Genomic DNA, 21,071 nt, shown 5'->3' on the forward strand with positions numbered 1-21,071 from the left:
AAGACGGAAGTGACATGGTCTTAATTTTTTTTCTGTTGTGGACAGGTTTCCGTATTATTCAGGTGTTACATTAAAATGGAATATTTTATCATTCATATACATGAAAAACAAAATGGCATGCCGCAAACTGCAAGAAGTACAAAATATTCCATTTAACACTACTCACATTAAATCAGCTTTCTGTCGCTTATTCCGTTGGTGAATCATCTCGATTAAAATCTCATTTTCTGTATAAATGTTATCGTGACTTGCTCATTAAACACTATTAAGTTTACTAATCTCATTCAGTTTAATATCTAACACTGTACTATAATACTGTGCTGTATATCGCTGCACATCATTATTTAATTGGACTAGGAGCCAGCCATTAGAAGCCTTGAATTCTGGTTTATTTAATTTCTTTCCCAGTTCAATGGCTTGCTTTGCAGAACAGATCCAGAAATTGGCTTGTTCTTTGAAAGGTCATGAAGAACCCACTCCCACAACAGTTCATTTATTTCCACATAAACAGTTGCTTTCTGGTTCCTTTTACAGTATGTCACCAATATTGGTGCCGCAAGCCACTCACTCAGTGTCACACCTGAATTTTCCACAACTGAACTTCAACATTATTTCACATACACTTCTTTTCTAATTTTCCTTTAACTCGATAACTTTTACTTCATCACTTAATGTTAATGCCACATTTTACGCAACTTTTTTTTTTTACCAGGAAATCACTACACTTGCGCTCTATCTAGCTATGACAGTTTACAGGTGTGAAGCACTGAAAATCTTTGAAGGGACTCATTTGCCTAGTCAACAGGATAATAAAATTTATGACCGACAGGCCAACATATCCTTGCACCCTATAAAATTTTGCAAAGAAAATTTGTTTTTATCTTAGTGACCTACATATTTCGTATATTCCTTGAAATTACACGCTGTTTCAAAATATAGTGTGTCCAAAATAATATTTCCATTTTGAACAGTAGCAGACAGTTTCCGTTTTATTCAGGGAAAAGTCCACACCTGTGGAGTAACGGTTAGCACGTCTAGCCGCGAAACTAGGTGGCCTGGGTTCAATTCACGGTTGGGGCAAGTTACCTGGTTGAGGTTTTTTTTCGGGGTTTTCCCTCAACCCAAAATGAGCAAATCCTGGGTAACTTTCGGTGTTGGACCCCGGATTCATTTCACCGGCATTATCACCAACTCATTCAGACGCTAAATAACCTGAGATGTTGATACAGCGTCGTAAAATAAACCACTAAAATTAAAAAATTCAGGGAAAATTACACATAATACATACGAATTTTGTTGGGACCAATAAACTGTTCCGAAATAGGCAGGATTCCGGATTATTCAGGTTCCGATTTGAACAGGTTTCACTGTATTAGATCTAGGCTGTCGATATGTATAAGACAAGAGCATCTTGTGAACTGGGTAGAGGAAGAAGGGGGATGGGGTCATAAAGCAAAGGTCTCGGATCATATTTAAGAATAAATTTATTATAATAAAATACTGTATAAACATAGTTACACTTTGCTTTACATGGCATAATCTGATTGTAATTACCATTACAGAGTTACATACATTGTGAATATTTTATACAAAATGAATTATTATTTAATCTCATAGCTTTCAGTACAATACATCTAGGCATGATGTGTAGGCCTACCTAGGGACACATTTATCATTTTAATTTTTCTTTTCTATTAATATCTAATAAATTTTATAGTTTCCCGTTATTTATATAACTCTTGGCTATGTATACAAACTTGTCACTTTCTGCATTCATTCTTTCACCAACATTCGTATAAATTGTTACCTGTGTACAAAGTGTGTCCAGATGCAAAGGGAGGTTGTAACATGAGATTTTAATTGTATCTGCGAGTGAAGTAAATTGAACACTGAGTCAAACAGATAGATTTTATTTTACTTATCCTTTTAATTAGTCATTCAATGACGCGTATCAACAGCGATGTTATGTAACATTGGTAAAATTTAAGATGTGATCCCAAAACGTGTTCGGTCCATTTTTATGAAAGGACTGAGTTAGTTTTTTTTTTTTTTTAATCTACTGGTCTACGGACTGAGCAAGTTTTCAAGTGACATGCACAATAACACAAACTTTTGGACAAGGATTGGCGTTGTTTTGAAGAAAACAAGCTTAAAATATAATGACAGAGTTCTCAAACATAAATTATATATATATATATATATATATATATATATATATATATAAAATAGAAAGCGAGTTTTGGGATCACACTCTTTAATTGGTGATACTGACGTGGTACTTCAGCATGATGAGATTACCTAACAGTAATCATACAATTGGAGAAAAAACTAGGTAGTCAGTCCAAGCAGGATTTGAACCCATGCCCAAGTACAGCCTCTAATCATGAGTCTTACGCTATCTCAGAGATGTTCTGGTGGTAGATTTTCTCAAAGAATAAAATGTATAAAAAATCATAAATAGGTAAGAGAAAATAGTCATATAACATGAGTTCACAATTGAATTCGTCCTTTCCAGATTCACTAAAAGACTTCAGAAACTGCAACAAGCATTATTTTGACACTTCACAAAAATTTGCTCTTCCCAAATAGAAGTTTTGACAGCAAATTCGCCTGGGGAAGACATTATAAATGCAGAACAATTCAAATAGACTGTTTAAACAAACAATTTGAACACAGACTACTTCAATTTGTAAATTTGTTTTGGGGTAGAGATATACCACACAAGAGCTTTCATAAAGTTATTATTATCCTTATTCACAAAAGGCTAAAATATGTATTAAAATTTATCGTAACTATAGGGGCATAAGCCTATTAAATTTAGAATACAAAAACGTTGTATACATTATCAAGAAAATATTAAATAAGTACAGAGGTATTACAAAGATAAAATAGGCAATGAACAACAGGAATTCAAGAAAAGGCATTCATGCAGTATTCTTTTGTGAGAAAATTTAAAGATCAGAGAATATAATGTGGAAATTCATACTCATTTGTTAATTTTCAGAAAGTCATCAAGTTAACATAAATAATATTCGAAATAATTGTAAAAGATTCGCCACGGTGGTCTAGTGGCTTGAGTGCTGCAATTGTTGCAGACTGCCAAGGACACACAGGATTGATTGGCATCTTCAGCTCGGTATACATTAGTACTACTCAGCATAGCATCCAGACCTGGCTCATTGAACACAGGAGAAACTGCCTTTAGGACATAGAAAAATCTGCAGTAGCCAAGCATGCTCTCCAGGATGGTGATCACAATATTTGCTTCAATACACTGATATCCTAAGCTAGACTCCACACTACTACTCCTGCCTACGTCATGAGACAGTAAAAATGTACGAACATCGAAATAATTTTAACCAGAAAGAAGAAGGCCTAAAACTTAACAAAACTTGGTATCCAGCTCTACGAGAGAGACACGCGTATGCACACACACACAACCCCCCCATTCACCACCAACAGTCTGCTACTATTGGTCAGAACATCGGAACTCTTGGTGCAGACTGAACAGGTAACAGCACTCTATTTCTCAATCCCTCAAATACTGACACTCATCCAGTTGTCGCACCAGTCACTACTGGCATGCCAAGGAGATCACTTTGCCCACATTTGCCTCCCCACTGAAGATATCTACCACAGTTGTAGACGAAATGTCTGGACCACCATTTCCTCTCAGCCTGGAGAATTTTTATTCTACTTCATGACGTTTCCATAAAGTTTGGATCAATTTTTGTTTCCGTGGGTATACATTAAACTGAGAACACTGAGAGGAAATCACAGGTAGGTGGTAATGTAGTTAATAACAAACACAGTTTTCAGTTACCAACACCAAGTAACAGCTCTTTTCTCAAAAAGTATTCAAGAAACATACAATAATTCTAACACATGTTCAAATTGCCGAGATGTAATAATATACCCTAATAAAAAAAAGTCACAGCCGGGAACTGAACACAGAACATTTCCTTAGCAGCTATGAAGGAGATATGGGATGCATGCGTATAACATTGAAGGCGATTGTCACATACCGGTACTAATATCTCTAGTATCTATTTTTCGATCAACAAGCATTTACGGATATAAATGTAGCTTCTAAAAGAATTTTATGTGCCCAGAACTGGAATTTTAAGAAAAGAGAATGGAGATCAAACTCATTCTTCTGTCAAGATAACAACCCTTTAGGCCTGGGTTCAAATCCTGGTTGGGACAAGCTGCCTCGAGGTTTTTTCAGGGTTTTCCCTCAACCCAGTAACTTTTGGTGCTGGACTCATTTTGCTGGTATTATTACCATCTCATTCAGATACTACATAACCATAGCAGTTGATAAAGCGTCGTAAAATAATCAATTAAAAAAAAGAACCTTTTAAAAACAACAGCAGGCCATGTTGTGTAGGCCTACTGTAGTACCATACTGTAATCCAGACACAGATTGCAAACAGGTGTTACATACATGACAATGCAGCAAGGTGCAAAGAAAAGTTCTAATATGTGAGTGTAAAAAAATCGATAGGCTTAATGATAGAAGTAAAGTTGATGTGCGCCATGAATTTGGTTTGGTTAAAGAAGAATTGAGAATGATTTACAGATGCAGTATTTTGCAAACTGAAGCAGAAAAAATTACATATTTCTTCAACCTATGTTCTCATTTGTGAGTAGTGCATCTTAGTTACTTTATATTACACAATTTACTACGTATTTCACCATTTTGTAAAGTCCAGTAAAGTATATTTTAAATAGTAAAAAAAAAAAAAAAAAAGCATAACATATATAAAGTTCTAATACTGTAGGCCTATATAAAATTATAGGTAATACGTTATCTTGTGAAAACAAATGCTTGTGTACGCTGTAGCATATAGTAAGAACCTTATGGTAGGGTAAGTGAGGTTGCTAGTATACAAGTAGAAGCGTAGTGAGGGAGAGAAGCTCGTCAGTGTACTTTCTTCTTCCCCTGACGTGCAGGTAGGTTTTATGAGATACCGTACCAAATGGCCTATACAAATTAAATTATAGCAGTATACAAAATACATAATATTGTTGTTAGCTAATTCTGAATATTTGGCAATGAAGCCATTAACTCTCTTGTTCTTCAATATACGAGAACATGATATTGTGAATCCATTTCTTCTTTGAATTTGTATATATTTATTTTTATAGCAACACTCGTTTATTGCGACATGATATCTTTAGTCCCTTCAATGACTATAACTGAGTTCAACTGTATGTTAGTTTACGCAGTCCTCTAAACTGTTATTGACCTTATCTGATGCATGGTGAACTTGATATACCTGCCAACATTTTTAAGTATACAGTAGTAGTAGGTTTACTAAATCACATTATGAGACCATCTCTTGCGCCTTTATAAAACTGGCCAGACAAACTCTATCCTATGGCAGTGACACATGAACTTTAAAACCACAGGATGTCTTCAGAATCACAGCACATTAAATGAAATATATGCACTGAACAGCAATCAAAACAAAATGGAGACGTGCTTAAGGAATTACAAATGCAAACAGTAATTGACTACATTTACTATTATCTGGACAACTGGAAACGCTGTCTCCAAAGGAAGACTGCTGCGAGGAATAATTAATTATTCATTACCAACCAAGAGAAAAACAATCTGTAAGACGTCCAATGAAGCAATGGAGGGAGGGATAATGCAAGATTAACCAGTCACATGCGCCCATTACCTGCTTGGATAATGATAATAATTATTGTAGCTTCTATACATTATTTATTGGAATTGAAATTTTCTTTCTTATTAGCACTTAACAGCATATTGAACATTTTATACAAAGCCTAACTGTAAGATTCTTAGAATTATGTTGTACCTATGTACATTATTGTGTGTCCGGGTACGTTGTCCCTAATTAAAATAATCCCATCGAAGTAATTAACAAAAAAAGTAGAACAGGTTTTATTTTAATAGTTCCCAAATGTATAAGAACAAAGCTGATTTAATACTTTATGAACTTGTAAATTCCTAACATTTTTTTTACATAAGGTAAAGGTAAGGGTAAAGGCATCCCTTTACATGCCGTAAAGGCGTTTGGGAGCAGAGAGATAGAGCTCCAGGCTTTGATGTCCTTGGCACTAGAAACGTTATAATGATCTAAAAAAATACTACACACCAATAAAAATCTCCAGTAAGTTCCAAAACAAATTTTTTATATAGAAACTGAAAAAAAAAAAAGGTTCAATTGTCGTTTACAAACAGCTGATAATTGAGCAGTATTACCATGTTAAAAATATTCAACAGGTTCTCCTACTTATTGTTCTCTCCAGCTAATTACTATTCACTTTTCAACACCTTAAATAAAATTAAGTAAATAAAAATGCACACGTGAGCTCTTCTACTGATTTGGATGAATATTTGGAGTTCATATTTTATATCACACTATAAAGCAATCAGAAGCATTTCGATCAAATTTCATCCCTTTATTGAGACAGTTACCTCTGATTGAGGTTCCGGTTGATATGTACATCTATTATCAGGCAGTACATCTCACTTGACAATATGTGTCAGAGGAAGAACAACTGTTTGTATACATCTGAAATCTCATTAGTGTAATATGTAGCTATTCGGCAATGTATGCAATGGAGGGGGAAAGGAACTGGCCACCCTACCCCATTATCTCCTGGCCTAGTTGCCTCATAAGTGGTTCCATGTTGATATCGCTTGTAAGGTTTGGACAGTTGACTGAACAATTGAGACAGTGTCAACTAAATGAATGAGCTATGATTGCGTCCTGGCATGAAGTTGACAAAGCAAAAAATAGTACATACCGTTAAATCATGTACATACCCAGAAATAAAATTTGGGCCACCTGAATTTTATTTCTGGGCATGTACAACACTACAAACTAGAAATTCACGTTAGGAAATGACAGCAGGTATGTTAAAATGAGGTGGTCAGGGAGCTCAGTTGGTAGAGCAACTGGCTATGAACTGGAATCCTAGATTGTGACGGGATTTTTCTCATTTCCAAAACTTCGATAACGGCTCTGGAGTCCACTCAGCCCCCTATCAAATTAAGTATCGGGTCTTTCCTGGGGGTAAAAGGTAGTTGGAACATGGTGCAGATCACACCACCTTATTCTAGTGCCGAAGGTCATGAATGCATGTCTTTCATGGCGTCCAAGGAGACTGTTACTTATTGTTCATTAAAAAATCACAGTAAAAGTGCAATATGTGGTGTGTAAAAGGTAATACAAGTACCGTCATTTCCCAAAACTATGGTCCATTCAAATTTTGTACCGTACTTTATAACGTAGTACCTCGTTTATATTTTTGCTGTACTGTAGTTTGAAGTCAAGTCACTGTAGCTATCTACGAATGGTCTATGTTACTTCTACAATGTTCTTTGAATGGTTGTATCGTGGACCATAGTTGTGTTCCAGGACCATAGTTATGGGATATGACGGTACCATAAGGGTTATGTAATATCAAATATTTCACATAAGAATACATGAACACTCAGCATTAAGTTGTCTATCATGTAGAGTGGAGGGAACAGCACATTGTAGAGGTCTGCATTCCAATAAAAACAATTGATCAAGTGTCATAATATTACGTGGGGTCAGTTGATGAATACTACATATGCAGCAGTATACATGAAAGCAAAACACCCAACTGAAGCATCATGGTTGACCGATCGTCTTGGTCATTTTAAGCATATCTTAAGTTGAAAACTGTCTTTGATCGATGTGTCCACAGTATGTGCTATGGAAGTGTTAAACTGCCTGATGTCCTATCATCTGATTAGTGAGCCTAGTATGTATCTGTCTATATCAGTTATTAGTTTTTATCGTCTAGTTCAATGGAACACTTGTAATATTTTATAACAGTATTGTATTCGTAATGCTGCAGGACAAAAGTAAATACATTAAAGAAATCAATAAGTACTTTCTACATAAGAGTGAACAAAAGATTATTAATTTTAAAACCGATTGGCGATTTTTCCATTGTTTCTTTTATTTTTGGAATAACTTCAGCACGAATTTTGTTTCCTCTATCCTTGACATTTCGTGATATGGTCGTTGGATGTGGAATAATACTTTGCATCCACCTTACCATAAGTAGCTTCAATGTCTGCAATTAAGCATTTCTTAATATACACTATTGTAAAAAAAAGTAAGTAAAATGAACATGTACACTTGGTTTATTTTTATTAAATACTGTGACTAAGATAGATTATGTCTGCTTTTTAAGAAATTTAGGACTCGTCACAAAATCTCTAGTCTTTTCATACAATAACATATTTACTGAGCTACATTTTCATTAGTGATACAATGAGTTTGAAAGGAAGAGTGTTGAATAACATTATTGATAATATAAAGCATTATTTCAATTAACAAAGTGTGTTATTTAAAATGTTTCCTTATTTAAATGTTCAAATACCTCCTGCTTTTCGTGCTATCAGAAATAAAAACAAAATTGTAACCTTGTTAGGTAGGTTGTTTTGAGTATCAGGCATTAAAAGGTAATGTAATTGTGCAACAACCTCAAGCACTCGTACCAACTCAGTAAAAGCTTCAACTCATCATTTGTAAGTACTTGACTCCAATATAGCGCTGGCCTTCTGTGCTCGTGGTTGCGGGTTCTATCCCGGCCCAGGTCGAAGACATATTTTAAGTGTGCTTAAATGCGACAGGTGCATGTCAGTAGATTTACTGGCATGTAAAAAATTCCTGCGGGACAAAATTCTGGCACACTGGTGATGCTGGTATAACCTCGGCAATTGCGAGCATCGTTAAATAAACCATAATTTAAACCATGTGCTAGAGTGAATCATTACCTAGCGGCCTTCTTCACAACCAAACACTGATTGGTGAGTTTTGGTCAGTTGTTTTCATGAGAATGCAGAGGTCTAGTACAGTGATGTATTTCATAGCAGGCAGTTGTGATTATGTATCAGCATAGCAGACAATGTGACTGAATCTCATTCCTCACATTTCAATTATTCTTTTCATTGTCAGACTGTAGTGTACAAAATATGGCATTAATTAAATGCATACACAGTGTTGGCTATAGTAAAAACTGTGTAGTTATATGAACTTAATCACACATCATGATAATTTTGGAAACTCCAACAGTAATAAGCCCTCCTGAAATATGTTCATACAGTTTCATGATATAATTTTATTATTGCAGTGTTCTGAGACTTTGAAAGTAAATCCCGAAAAGACAAAGTATATGATTATGTCTCGTGACGAGAATATTGTACGAAATGGAAATATAAAAATTGGAAATTTATCCTTTGAAGAGGTGGAAAAATTGAAATACCTGGGAGGAACAGTAATAAATATGAATGATACTCGGGAGGAAATTAAACACAGAATAAATATGGGAAATGCCTGTTATCATTCGGTTGAGAAGCTTTTATCATCCAGTCTGCTGTCAAAAAATCTGAAAGTTAAAATTTATAAAACAGTTATATTACCGGTTGTTCTGTATGGTTGTGAAACTTGGACTCTCACTTTGAGTGAGGAACATAGGTTAAGGGTGTTTGAGAATAAGGTAGCTTAGGAAAATATTTGGGGCAAGAGGGATGAAGTTACAGGAGAATGGAGAAAGTTACACAACACAGAACTGCACGCATTGTATTCTTCACCTGACATAATTAGGAACATTAAATCCAGACGTTTGAGATGGGCAGGACATGTAGCACATATGGGCGAATCCAGAAATGCATATAGTGTGTTAGTTGTGAGGCCGGAGGGAAAAAGACCTTTGGGGAGGCCAAGACATAGATGGGAACATAATATTAAAATGGATTAGAGGGAGGTGGGATATGATGGTAGAGACTGGATTAATCTTGCTCAGGATAGGGACCAATGGCGGGCTTATGTGAAGGTGGCAATGAACCTCCGGGTTCCTTAAAAGCCACTAAGTAGTAGTGTTCTGAGACAGGAGATGCAAATTAAAAAACAAACTGTAAAATAGCTATTACGTTAAGACTATGTGGTCTGATGACAATTCATTGCCAGATAGAATGAATGCGTTTAATTTCCTTTTACTGTTTATATCGAAATTGATATTTTGATGGATATTTTAATTTTTTTCTGGATTTAATAGAGGATGAAACAAACCAATTATATATTTTGGCTTAGTATTACCATTGTGAATGATGTGTAAACACAGTAGAACCATAATTATAAAAATATTAAGCTAGCAAAACAGTTTTATTCGATTATCAGAATATTGAAAGAAAAGACTTAGCGACTTTTAACAGTGACAGATTCAATTACGGATCTTCTGAACATTACAGTTAAGCTTAGTTCTTTGGAAGTATGTCGTCAGATATGTTTCAACGCGGAAAATGATAAATTGTTCTTATCAGTCGTGTAACAATGGGCATTTTCTCTCTACAAGGGAATTCCAAAGTGAGAAAAAGTTTTTTTTTTTTAACCAATCATTGAACTACTGTATTTTTAAGTATAAATACAGTATTTCAGAACCAAGATGTTCGTATTTGAAAACCTTGAAATTTTATAAATTGCAAGCTCCTTTCTTGTTCAATGCCATGACAACCTCAGGGCTCTTATTATTACATGACTGCTCTAATGTCTTGGTGTGGGTTTCCAACAGATAACTTTGTGTAAGAAAGTTAAGTCATAGTTTCATTGCCCTTGAAAGTTTTGAAACACTGGTTAATTAAAATTATTCACCTCAGAGGTTGTAAATTCAACTTACTGTCGTATCTGTTCATATTGCTTCAAGATTTCTATTTTCGTTTAATGATATTTAACAAAAGGATAAAATGTACAAGTTTATAGGAAACATAGTATAATTCTTTTGCTACCGGTACTGATGCAGTCATGTGTTCCTTGAATGTGTACATTAATGCAACCAGTTTTGTGGACATCTTCCTCTTATTCTAGAATAGCTTGTTTGTTTTGTCATGTAATGCTCTTCCTTTCTGCTTTGTAGTTCCTTTTGTCCTTTGTTTCAGTTTAGAATTTGAAGCACCACATATCTGATTCTTTTGTGAAGAATTTCCTCTCTCACGTATTTCTCCCTTGCCTTTAAAGGAAGCAGACTTAATTCTAGTTCTCTGTGCAGTTACAGACTTTAAATATTCTACAACCAGGTGATGTTGTTTCACTTTTGCCACATCAAGAGCTGTTTTCTTTACTCCATTCTTTATACGAAGAAGAGAAACATCTCCATGCCCGAGAAGACACTTGACTGCTTCCCTATGTCCTGATGAGGTGGCGCAGTGTAGGGCAGTGTTTCCCATTTTATCTTTGTGTTTCAGTCTGGCTCCATGAAGAACTAACAGATCGATCATACTGCAGTAACCACTGAAAGCGGCATATAGAAGAGGTGTTATACAATGTATGTCTTTCTTATTGACATCAGCTTTTCTCTGGAGCAGATATTCCGCGACATGGTACTCTCCAGATGCTGCTGCTTTGTGCAGAGCAGTGAGCCCATAGATATAGCACGCATTAACATCTGCACCCGCATTCACTAGTAGAGGAACCAAACCCCACTTGCCCTGCCACACTGCCATGTGCATTGCAGCGTTCATACTCTCATTGTTAGTTCTTGCCTTGAGCAGATAGCTCACAAGGTTTTCCACCATAGTCATCTCCTTTTCCAGACCTTTCAAGTGTTTTCCATTCCGAATGGTATTTGTTTCTTTTTTATCCTTAGAATTCAATGTCAGCGCTAGACACAGTGGTGTCAAGCATTGTCTGTCCTGTAAATTAACATCTGCTCCATTGTCAACTAAATGTTCAACTATGTCCAGTCTCCTATTAGCAACAGCAACATGCAGAGCGGTTCTGCCATCATTATTTTGCAGATTAATATTAATATCATACGTGACTTCATTGTTCATTGTTAGCTTAGATGGATTATTCAGTATGGTGGAATTTCTATCAGAGTTTGTAAGGTATTTTACCACATTTACTGATCCGTACTGACATGCAATATGAAGGGGTGTATTTCCAGTAATGGTTTTCAGATTTACATTGAATCTCTTCCTTAACAGCATGCTGACTATGTCGACATTGTTTTGTTCTGCTGCTATGTGTAAAAGTGTTATCCCATCTGGTCTCTTCGCATGTAAGTTTGCTTTATTCCTTCCTAGAAATTTTACAACTTCCCAGTTTTTATGCAGTGCAGCAGTTAGCAAGGGAGTTTCTCCATGTCCATTACTTCTATTAAGATATCTATATTTTTTCAACAGATATTTTACCAACTCCAAATTACCTGATTCAGCAGCACAATGAAGTGCATTATTTCCACTCCTGTTGCAGACAGATACCATCACTCCTGCTGTTTCAATCAAATAGTTTACAACTTCTGTATTTCCTTTCCTTGCTGCATAAAGCAAAGATGAATCACCATCCTTGTCTTGAGTATCAATATTGGAACACCTCTCCATCAAATAACGAATTACAGTCATATTCCCTTCTTCAGCCACCCTATGAAGAGGTGTAATACCTCTTTTGTTCTGAATATTAAAGTTTGCACGTTTTTCTGCAAAATAGTTTAGAATTTCCATCTTATTGCTGTCAGCAGCAAGGTGAAGTGCTGTTTCACCACGATTATTTTCTTTATAAATATTTGCACCAGCTTCCACCAAACATTTGATGACATCGACTGACTTGCCAAAGACCAGCGCATTGTGCAAGGCTGTGTTTCCTTTGTTATCTGCCACATCAACATGAATAGCTCTTTCAGCAAGAAATTTAACGTTATTATATCTACCATACGATGCTGCTATGTGTAGTGGTGTTTCTTGGATAATACAACTTCTGTTGCACACTTTGTGACCACCATTCTCGTATAAATATTTTACAATGTCCAAATTGTTCTGGTTAGCGGCTACATGCAGTGCAGTTCTTCCAGTTGCATCTTTATCCCCACTTATGATGGAAGCACCACTCTCTACTAGGCACTGTACGACCTCCAGCTTGCCACTTCTTGTTGCTACATGAAGAGGAGTGTCACGATTCTCATTTAATAAGTTAAAATCACTTTTGTTTTTTAACAGAAATGTTACAGCTTGTAATTTTCCTTCTTTGGCTGCAAGATGTAATGCTGTATTTCCTTCACAGTCTCTCATGTCAACATTAGCACCATTGTCAATTAATATGCGTGCCACTTCTAACTGTTCACATAGAATAGATTCATGAAATACAGTGCTGTATCGATTTGAGATGCGACAATTATCACAAGGAAGTTTCAAATTAACATCAAATCCAAACTCGATCATCCAAGTTATTAGTTCAATGTATCCTTGCTTTATTGCAACTTTAATATTTTCTTCGACATTATTTTTTATTAACATCATTTTTGATTTTGATATGTCTCTCGGATTGGCACCATATTGCAAAAGCATTCCTACTAGTCTGAAATTACCATTCAGCCTGTCAGTATACTGCAGAGGTGTCCAGCATAGCACTTTATCCTTGATGTTAACACTGGCATTTCTTTCCAACAGCAATTGTGTTATATGATGTTCACTTGTGGTTCCTTCTGTGTCTGTATATATGAAGCTGGAAAAAGATTCACTGTCTTCAGAATCTTTCTGTCCGTTCTTGAGACTTACAGCTAGATGTAAGGCAGTTCTGCCACCTTTGTCTAAAGTATTTATATTCTCAGTTGCATTTATAGCCTGCTCTACTCTGTCTCTGTCACTGTCCAAGACTGCCATGTGTAGAGCACTTCCACGTGCCAGAACACGGTCAAATATTATTTTTACAACATTATAACAAGGAGCAGAAATTATATCCATTACCATTTCTCTGTTCCGACTGTAGTGCTTAGAAAACCACCGTGCAGTAAAATATTCTGCGAAGGTTTTGTGTGTGAAGTGTGGTTTTCCATCAGTAATGTCATCAATAACACCGGTTTTCTCTGAACCATTCTCAACTTTCTTCAGGAAACTTTTGTCTGGGCTTTGAAAGCCTTGTAAATCTTTAAGTTTTTCTTTTGGAATTACAGAAACTATACCACATGCTGTATGATTCTCCATGAATATCTTCCGGAACATATCATAGACATCCTGCTCAAAACCATTTGTCAAGTCAGTTTTTTTCTTTTCCTTGTAGTAGATATCAATTTTTTTATTAATAAACTTTTTGTACAGCTGCAGAACATTTAGTGTCTTTGGTAATGGTATCTTACCAGTCTTGTAACAGTTGTACAGCTCAGGCTCAAACACTTCTGCCAACATATTTGTTTGTAATGGGATTCCAGTCAATTCCTTTTCCTTGTCACTGAGGGAGCTTGCTGTTATTTGCAGCAGTTCTGTTACAAAGTTCTTCAGTACATCCTGTCTAATGTCCGGGTACTTTTTCTTCCATACCTGTTGCAATAATGATATCTGGTCAGCACATCTAATTGGTTGAAAGGAAAATGGAATAGTTGATAATGTTTTCTCCAATCTTTTCCTCATCACCGGGCGGGTAGTTACCCATAATTTACCAACATTGAATTCCTGAAGTTTCTTTAGCATAATCGAAACGACTTCAGCATATGAAGGAGAAATTTCATCATATCCATCAAACATGATATACACTTTTCCCTCCTTCAAACTCTGTTCAAATAGCTTATGCTCAAATTCTGAACTGATACCATTCCCTAACTTCAGAACATCTTTCCACAGAAATTCGAGTATAATGTCGATGCATAATTCTGTATCTATGTTATTCTTAATACTGTACAAGAACTTGGAGTGATCATTTAAATCAACCCTCACTATCCAGCATGATGGATCACAGTCCTTCATTTCAGCAGCTAGATGTGTCAAGAGAGTTGTCTTTCCCATGCCAGGAGTTGCAACAATCACCACAACCTTGTCATCTATATCTGTCAACTTCTTTGGCTCATATTTTCGCCAAATAATAGTATCAATGTGTTCATAGACAGGAGTCATATCACCTTTTGATGCTTTCCATACAAGTCTTTCACCTTCCTTGTGGAACCAATGAATACATTCATATGACTCAGACAGTTTTTGAAAACTACCTTCTTTATCGTAATCCTTGAATTCAATTACATTACTATGGGTGGGGTCCAGTTTCTGGAAAAGGAAAGGCCACTCGACAACTGGAATAATTTTGTCATATGGCAACACTAAGTTTCGCAGTTCTGAATGGGACATTCCACTTATTGCAAATACATGGTCATGAGTTTGACATCTTGTCAGTTCCTTGTAGTTGTCCACATATATATAGCGTATCAAAGTTCTTTGTACATAAAAATCAATTTTCTCGGTTAGTGCCTTTCCAATTTCAATTTGTTGTTTCTTTATTAATTTACATACAAGGTCATTATTAATGGCCATTTTCAGATTGTCACCTGTATGCAAGAATGAGCCTAAGGAAACACTTTTACCTTGGAAATTAATTTCTGTCTTAAGAAGGAAATTCTGTGTCTCTTGGTTAAAATCATTGAAAGTGCAACTGTCTTGTAGAGGGACAACTTGCAAGGTGGTACCTGTAGCCAGTTCTGAAGCTACAGTACTGCTCTGAGGTGCCACTAAAACTATCTTCTTAGATGCACGTCTGTTCAGAACATCTATTACATTTTTACAGAGATTTCTTACATCACTACTCGTTTGTTGGCATTGCTCAATAATAAGATAAGTGCACCACTTTGTTTCCCAGCATTTTAAAATCTCTTCTTGTTTAGAGATCAAATTATCTAAGTCAGTGATGATGAATGTTTGCAACTGAGAAGACTTTACTGCTTGGTAAACTTTCAAAGTGCTCAAAATTGTTTCACTTCCCCTGGGACTAATATGAACTACTTGCCCACTTTCTACTGCTATTTGCATTGAAGACACAGCACTATCACTAAACACAATATTCAGTTCCTCAAATAATTCAACTTTAGATTCTGAAATTTTCTTAGCTGCAGAAAGGAAATCATCTCTGATTTTTCTCCAAAATATTGCTGATTCATTTAAATGAAAATTGCACTTTTCCCACCATTCTCTCATTGCAAAACGGCACTTCTCGTAAATTGTATCGACACCTGCACTAGAAGCTTCACAAGCAATTTCTATTTGTTCTTTTATTGATTTCTCTGTAATTACCTGCTTTGAATAAAGCTTCAATTTGTTCAGGTATTCTTCAAAAAATGAAAAATCCCCAAACTTTTCTTCCAAATCTTTCACATTCTTACTTTCTAGCTCTTGAATTATTTCTCTAACTGTAACTTTTTTCTTAAATTCACGTATTTTTTCAGGAATGTCCTCATCATTTACATCACGAAAGAATTCTTGAAATCGTTTCCATTCCTCAAATGTTTGGTGTACAATGTTCTTATTACTATGCTCATGAAATGAAATACTCGAACCAATGGAAGTCAGAGTTGCTTTCTCATCACAAGTAAACTGCTTATTCACTCCAGCATTTGTGAAAATTACAAATTCAAAATTATCAAAATCACCTAAAACTTTGAGGTCCTTGTGATCGACACAGTTTTTTCTTATGTCACAAAATGACTTAAAATATTTTAAGATACTAAATTCACCCTTACTTCCACTTAAGGTTTCAGGTCTGATTATATATCTACTGTTGTCCTTATGTTTGACCTGTATAAAATGTACTTTGGATCCATTACTGTCTATGTGTTTAAAAACAACATCGTCAAACTGTCCTGCTGCTTTCATGTTTGATGCCAGAATGAATGGGCGACCATCATTTATCCCTCGTAGGAAGAGGAACAGAGCTACATCCATCTCATACATAGGGGCATTGAGGTTGACATGCCCTGGAAGTTTACTGTAGGTGATACGTTCTAGTTGCTGTAATTACAAAATAACGATTCCTATTCACACTGTCATGAATATGCATACATCTAAAATTACAGATATTTTCTTCTACCAGCTACTTACCTGCCACCTCACAAGCAGCACTGACTGCTGTGTGGGTAGCAAGGAATATGGCAATAGCATGTCTCCTTTACTGGAACACATGATACACTAAAAATTATATTTAATTGATTGGTAAAATTTACTGAACAATTAAAATTCATGTGTGTGCGGCTGTGTGCGTGTATGAGTACAAAATATAAAATGTTACTTATACAAATGTAATTTCTAGTTTTCCCATAAAGTGATATAGTATACAAAAGCTGTTGGAAATAAATCAAGAATCTCGTAAGTCTTGAATCAATGAGGAAGACATAAATTAAAAGTTACAGGAGTGTGCATCCTTGCAATAATTCTTGGGACTCAACATTTACATGAGCTTATAGCCTAAAGGCCACTTATCTCACTTTGATCCCAGTCACATTTAAGTGACCTAAGTTAAATATGCAGGGTAAATAGCCTAAAGATAATTGTAACAATAGCAAACATTAAAGTGGGAATAGCCAGTGAAGCACATTATTATCTACAACTGCACACACAGCAACTTTCACTATATCCCGCGACAGCTACTATCCAGTAGAAAGAAGCTCCACCAAAACTGTCTCCATTGCCAAGCAAAAGTATATGAAATAAAGAAGACCTCCCTCAAAGAAGGTTGTATATCAACGGCTTTTGCATATGATACACAACGTTCTTTGAGGGAGGTCTTCATATACAGGTGGTTAATAGATCCATGGCCCATTGTGGAAAAAAATATTTACGTTTACAGGAGTGACAAAAACATATTACTTTTAAATGGCACTCTATATTAATTTTCAAATTTTTGGAATCACCATTACATTTTATGTAAGAAAAATAACAGTTTGCCATGTTGCATCAGTCCATCAATTTGGACTAATGGTTAGCATGTCTGACCGTGAAACTAGAGAGCCTGGGTTCAAAACTGATTGGGACAAGTTACCAAACTGAGTTTTTTTCCGAACTTTACCTTCAGCCCATTAACAAGGGATTGCTCATGCCTATTCTTGTCACGCAATAAGTCTCGTGTTAGATTTCTATCTAACACAGCGGTAATTGATTTTTCTGTGTATTAGTTTTCCATTAACAGATAAGTTACACAAACAAAGATTTTTTACGTTGTTGTATATATGTTTTTAATTACGTATATGCAATAAATACAATTTTTTAATGATTTTTTCATCAATAGAACTGTTTTATAAACAAAATACATAAAACTGAAATTTGTGTTTTTGCTGAAACAAATAATTATTTTAGAATTCAAGATATTTTTTCATAACTTACTTTACTGTTCTGAGTACATGTATAAGAGTTACATTTCTTAGTTTATAATAAAAATAACTGTTTTTATAAACAAATTATACAATATTGGTAATATCTCCATATATCGAAGTAAATTTAAAATTCTGAATACTTAGTTCTTTTCTAATCACATCATAGATGACGTAAAAATATTACATTCTGCATGAAGTACTAAGTACAAATAATTGAATTTCAAATATAGTGCCTCCAAACATTTTCAATGAATCCATGATTTGATTATCTACGATACCAATTTAGTGTTTAATATTAACGTATTTCCAATTTAGTCAGTCTGAGATTATCTAAGACAGTTTAATACAACCATTTCGATTAACAAGGCAATAGCCTACTTTTCCCCATTGGTGAGCCAAAATTATCTCATACAAGAATAAAAATCCTTTTATATCACGAAGTAATGGTCTTACGAGTTGACATGCCCTGGAAGTTTACTGTAGGTGATACGTTCTAGTTGCTGTAATTACAAAATAATGATTCCTATTCACACTGTCATGAATATGCATACATCTAAAATTACAGGTATTTTCTTCTACCAGCTACTTACCTGCCACCTCACAAGCAGCACTGACTGCTGTGTGGGTAGCAAGGAATATGGCAATAGCATGTCTCCTTTACTGGAACACATCATACACTAAAAATTATATTTAATTGTTTGGTAAAATTTACTGAACAATTACAATTTTGTTTGGGTGAATTCTCCGGTGTGTCCATTGTCCATGGGTCAAGTTTCACTTTTCCGTTGCACAGTCGACACTTTGGTGCAAAGGATCACTTTGGATGAAAGTGTACTTCCGACCACATTTTGAGCCGAAAGTGTCACTTTGTAGAAAAATGGCGGACGTCTTGGAAGTTGTCGATTTATTTATTAGAACGTGCAGAAGAGGTGGCACAATTAGTGGACAATGTACGAAAGTGCTAAAGATAATCCTGTCGAATTTTATAATGATATAGAATTTAAAAAACGGTTCCGATTTGATAAAGAAACTGTTATTGAGATTGCTCATCTTTTCGAGGACCGGTTGACAAAAACAAATAATAGAGGTTTGCCAGTGCCTCCAGTAATACAGTTATTGACTGCATTAAAATTCTGAGCTACAAATATGTACCCTACATTAATATTGAAATATTAGTGTAATAACACTTTTCACTGAAACAAATAATATTTTATAAATTCAAATATTTTCAGTTCTTATTTTATTGATGTGAGTACAAATAATATATTTAATATTTTACGGTTTTATCATAAACAGAATAATTTTGTTTTATATATAAAATTCAACAGGACTGAAAACAGAGTTTTTGAAATATACTTCAAGGAACACTTTTGATTGAAATAAACTAATTTCAAAGTTCAAAATGTTTTCAGTTCATATTTTACTAATCTGAATCAGAGTAATTTTCTTTTGAACTGCATTCACGGCAGATAAACACAGATCTTTCTGTGTGTTCTTTACATATTGGGCTAGAACAACTATTACAGCGACATTGTGTGAATCTGTTCTTTCTTTCTGTACAGTAGGCGCATCTTGGGTTTTCTTCTTTCACAGCTGGTCTTTCAGTTACTGGTATACCATCGATGCCCATGACATTCATTTTGTCCTTCAGACGAAGTGACAAAATTATTAGTGAATTCGTGTAATAATATGTGGTTCTGTGAGCAGCATACCAAGTTCAGCGAGGAATTTTCTTCGGGGTAGCAAGTCATTTGTATTTGTCTTGTAAACAATTTGGACATTTATTGCTCCAATGTTTAGGAGACTGAAGAAAATTGTAAGAGGACAGCGATTGCTTATTTTTGAAATGGAATATTCCGATTTAGACGATCCACAACATCCATGCCTCCCTCGGTGAGGTTGTAGAAAGTAAAATTCCGGTTTTTTTGCCTCACCAGAGTCTGGATCAGTGGTATCATCATAATGCATTGTAAATATCATCAGCACATTCTTCTTTTGTTTTTTCTTCGGCACATAAGAGCAGAGAAGGCAGTTGTTGGCTGGTTTCTCTGAATGCGAACATGCTACTATTGAGTTGCCTTTCTTTCATAACAGAAGTTCTGCAGGAATTTCTTTCTTATTCTTGCAGAGTGTTCCTACCAATGTCAACTAATGATTGGCATAGAGATCACTAACGACAGCTATGGAAGTGAAATAATTATCCATCGCCACCTTCTGTCCAGTGTTGTCAATCGATCGTATCATTTGCAGAATTGCATCATTAGAAACTGGATATGGCCCAGCTGGTTGTTTTCCTGCCTACACCTCCATATTTAGTGTGTAATATGTTCTGGCATCACAGAGTGCATATATTTTTACTCGGTATTTTGCAGGTTTATTTGCTATGTATTGCTAGTTAGTAAACAGCCATCAATGGGATTTCTATTCTTTCGTTTTTATGGGGGAAAACTATGAACGATTTGCAGCTTATAAATACATAAAGTGGCAACTGCGTATGAACATACTACACATGACTGCCCACAAACAGATTTTGATAAAATTTCAGCTTTTCTTGGCGTGTTCTACCTTTCTGGAGTGAAGAAATCTCAACATCTGCATACAGATGAACTATGGGCCACAGATGGGACTGCAACACACTACTGTAAATATTTTCTATTTGTATCATTAGTGTTATTTAGTTTTGGCTTACTCGCATCAATACTCCTGCATATTTTATACAAGCTTTCAAGTCAATAATATTTAAAAGAATATTTAGTAACATGAATTTAAAAAAAGTTTGTTTTCACCAGTAGCAGCCGGTGATCGAAATCCTCGGTGAGGCCAGATGCAACTAGTTTAAGTGCCTCCGATAGGAAATGTTTATTTATGGTTATTATTATTATTATTATTATTATTATTATTATTATTACTATTAATGAAAAATAATAAGTTCACTCACC

General features: G+C 35.2%; 1 protein-coding gene across 4 annotated transcripts in view; it reads right to left on the reverse strand.

Annotated features, from left to right (window-relative positions):
• Positions 1-1,466: 1,466 nt before the first annotated feature.
• The window catches only part of LOC138707419 (uncharacterized), a 29,460-nt gene continuing 9,855 nt past the window's right edge, over positions 1,467-21,071 (reverse strand). The window contains exons 1-2 of one of the 4 annotated variants that reach the window (XM_069836811.1): positions 16,865-17,479; positions 1,467-16,774 (exon numbers count right to left, since the gene is read on the reverse strand). In XM_069836811.1, the coding sequence (XP_069692912.1) occupies positions 10,880-16,774; positions 16,865-16,945 (5,976 nt within the window). In that variant the 5' untranslated portion in view covers positions 16,946-17,479 and the 3' untranslated portion in view covers positions 1,467-10,879. Of the gene's footprint in view, positions 16,775-16,864; positions 17,480-18,587; positions 18,633-18,722; positions 18,793-21,071 lie in introns of those variants that run through there. The other 3 variants (XR_011334230.1, XM_069836812.1, XR_011334229.1) reach the window with 3 other exon arrangements.

Source organism: Periplaneta americana, chromosome 10 (assembly GCF_040183065.1).
Source record: "Periplaneta americana isolate PAMFEO1 chromosome 10, P.americana_PAMFEO1_priV1, whole genome shotgun sequence".
Classification (NCBI taxonomy): domain Eukaryota; kingdom Metazoa; phylum Arthropoda; class Insecta; order Blattodea; family Blattidae; genus Periplaneta; species Periplaneta americana.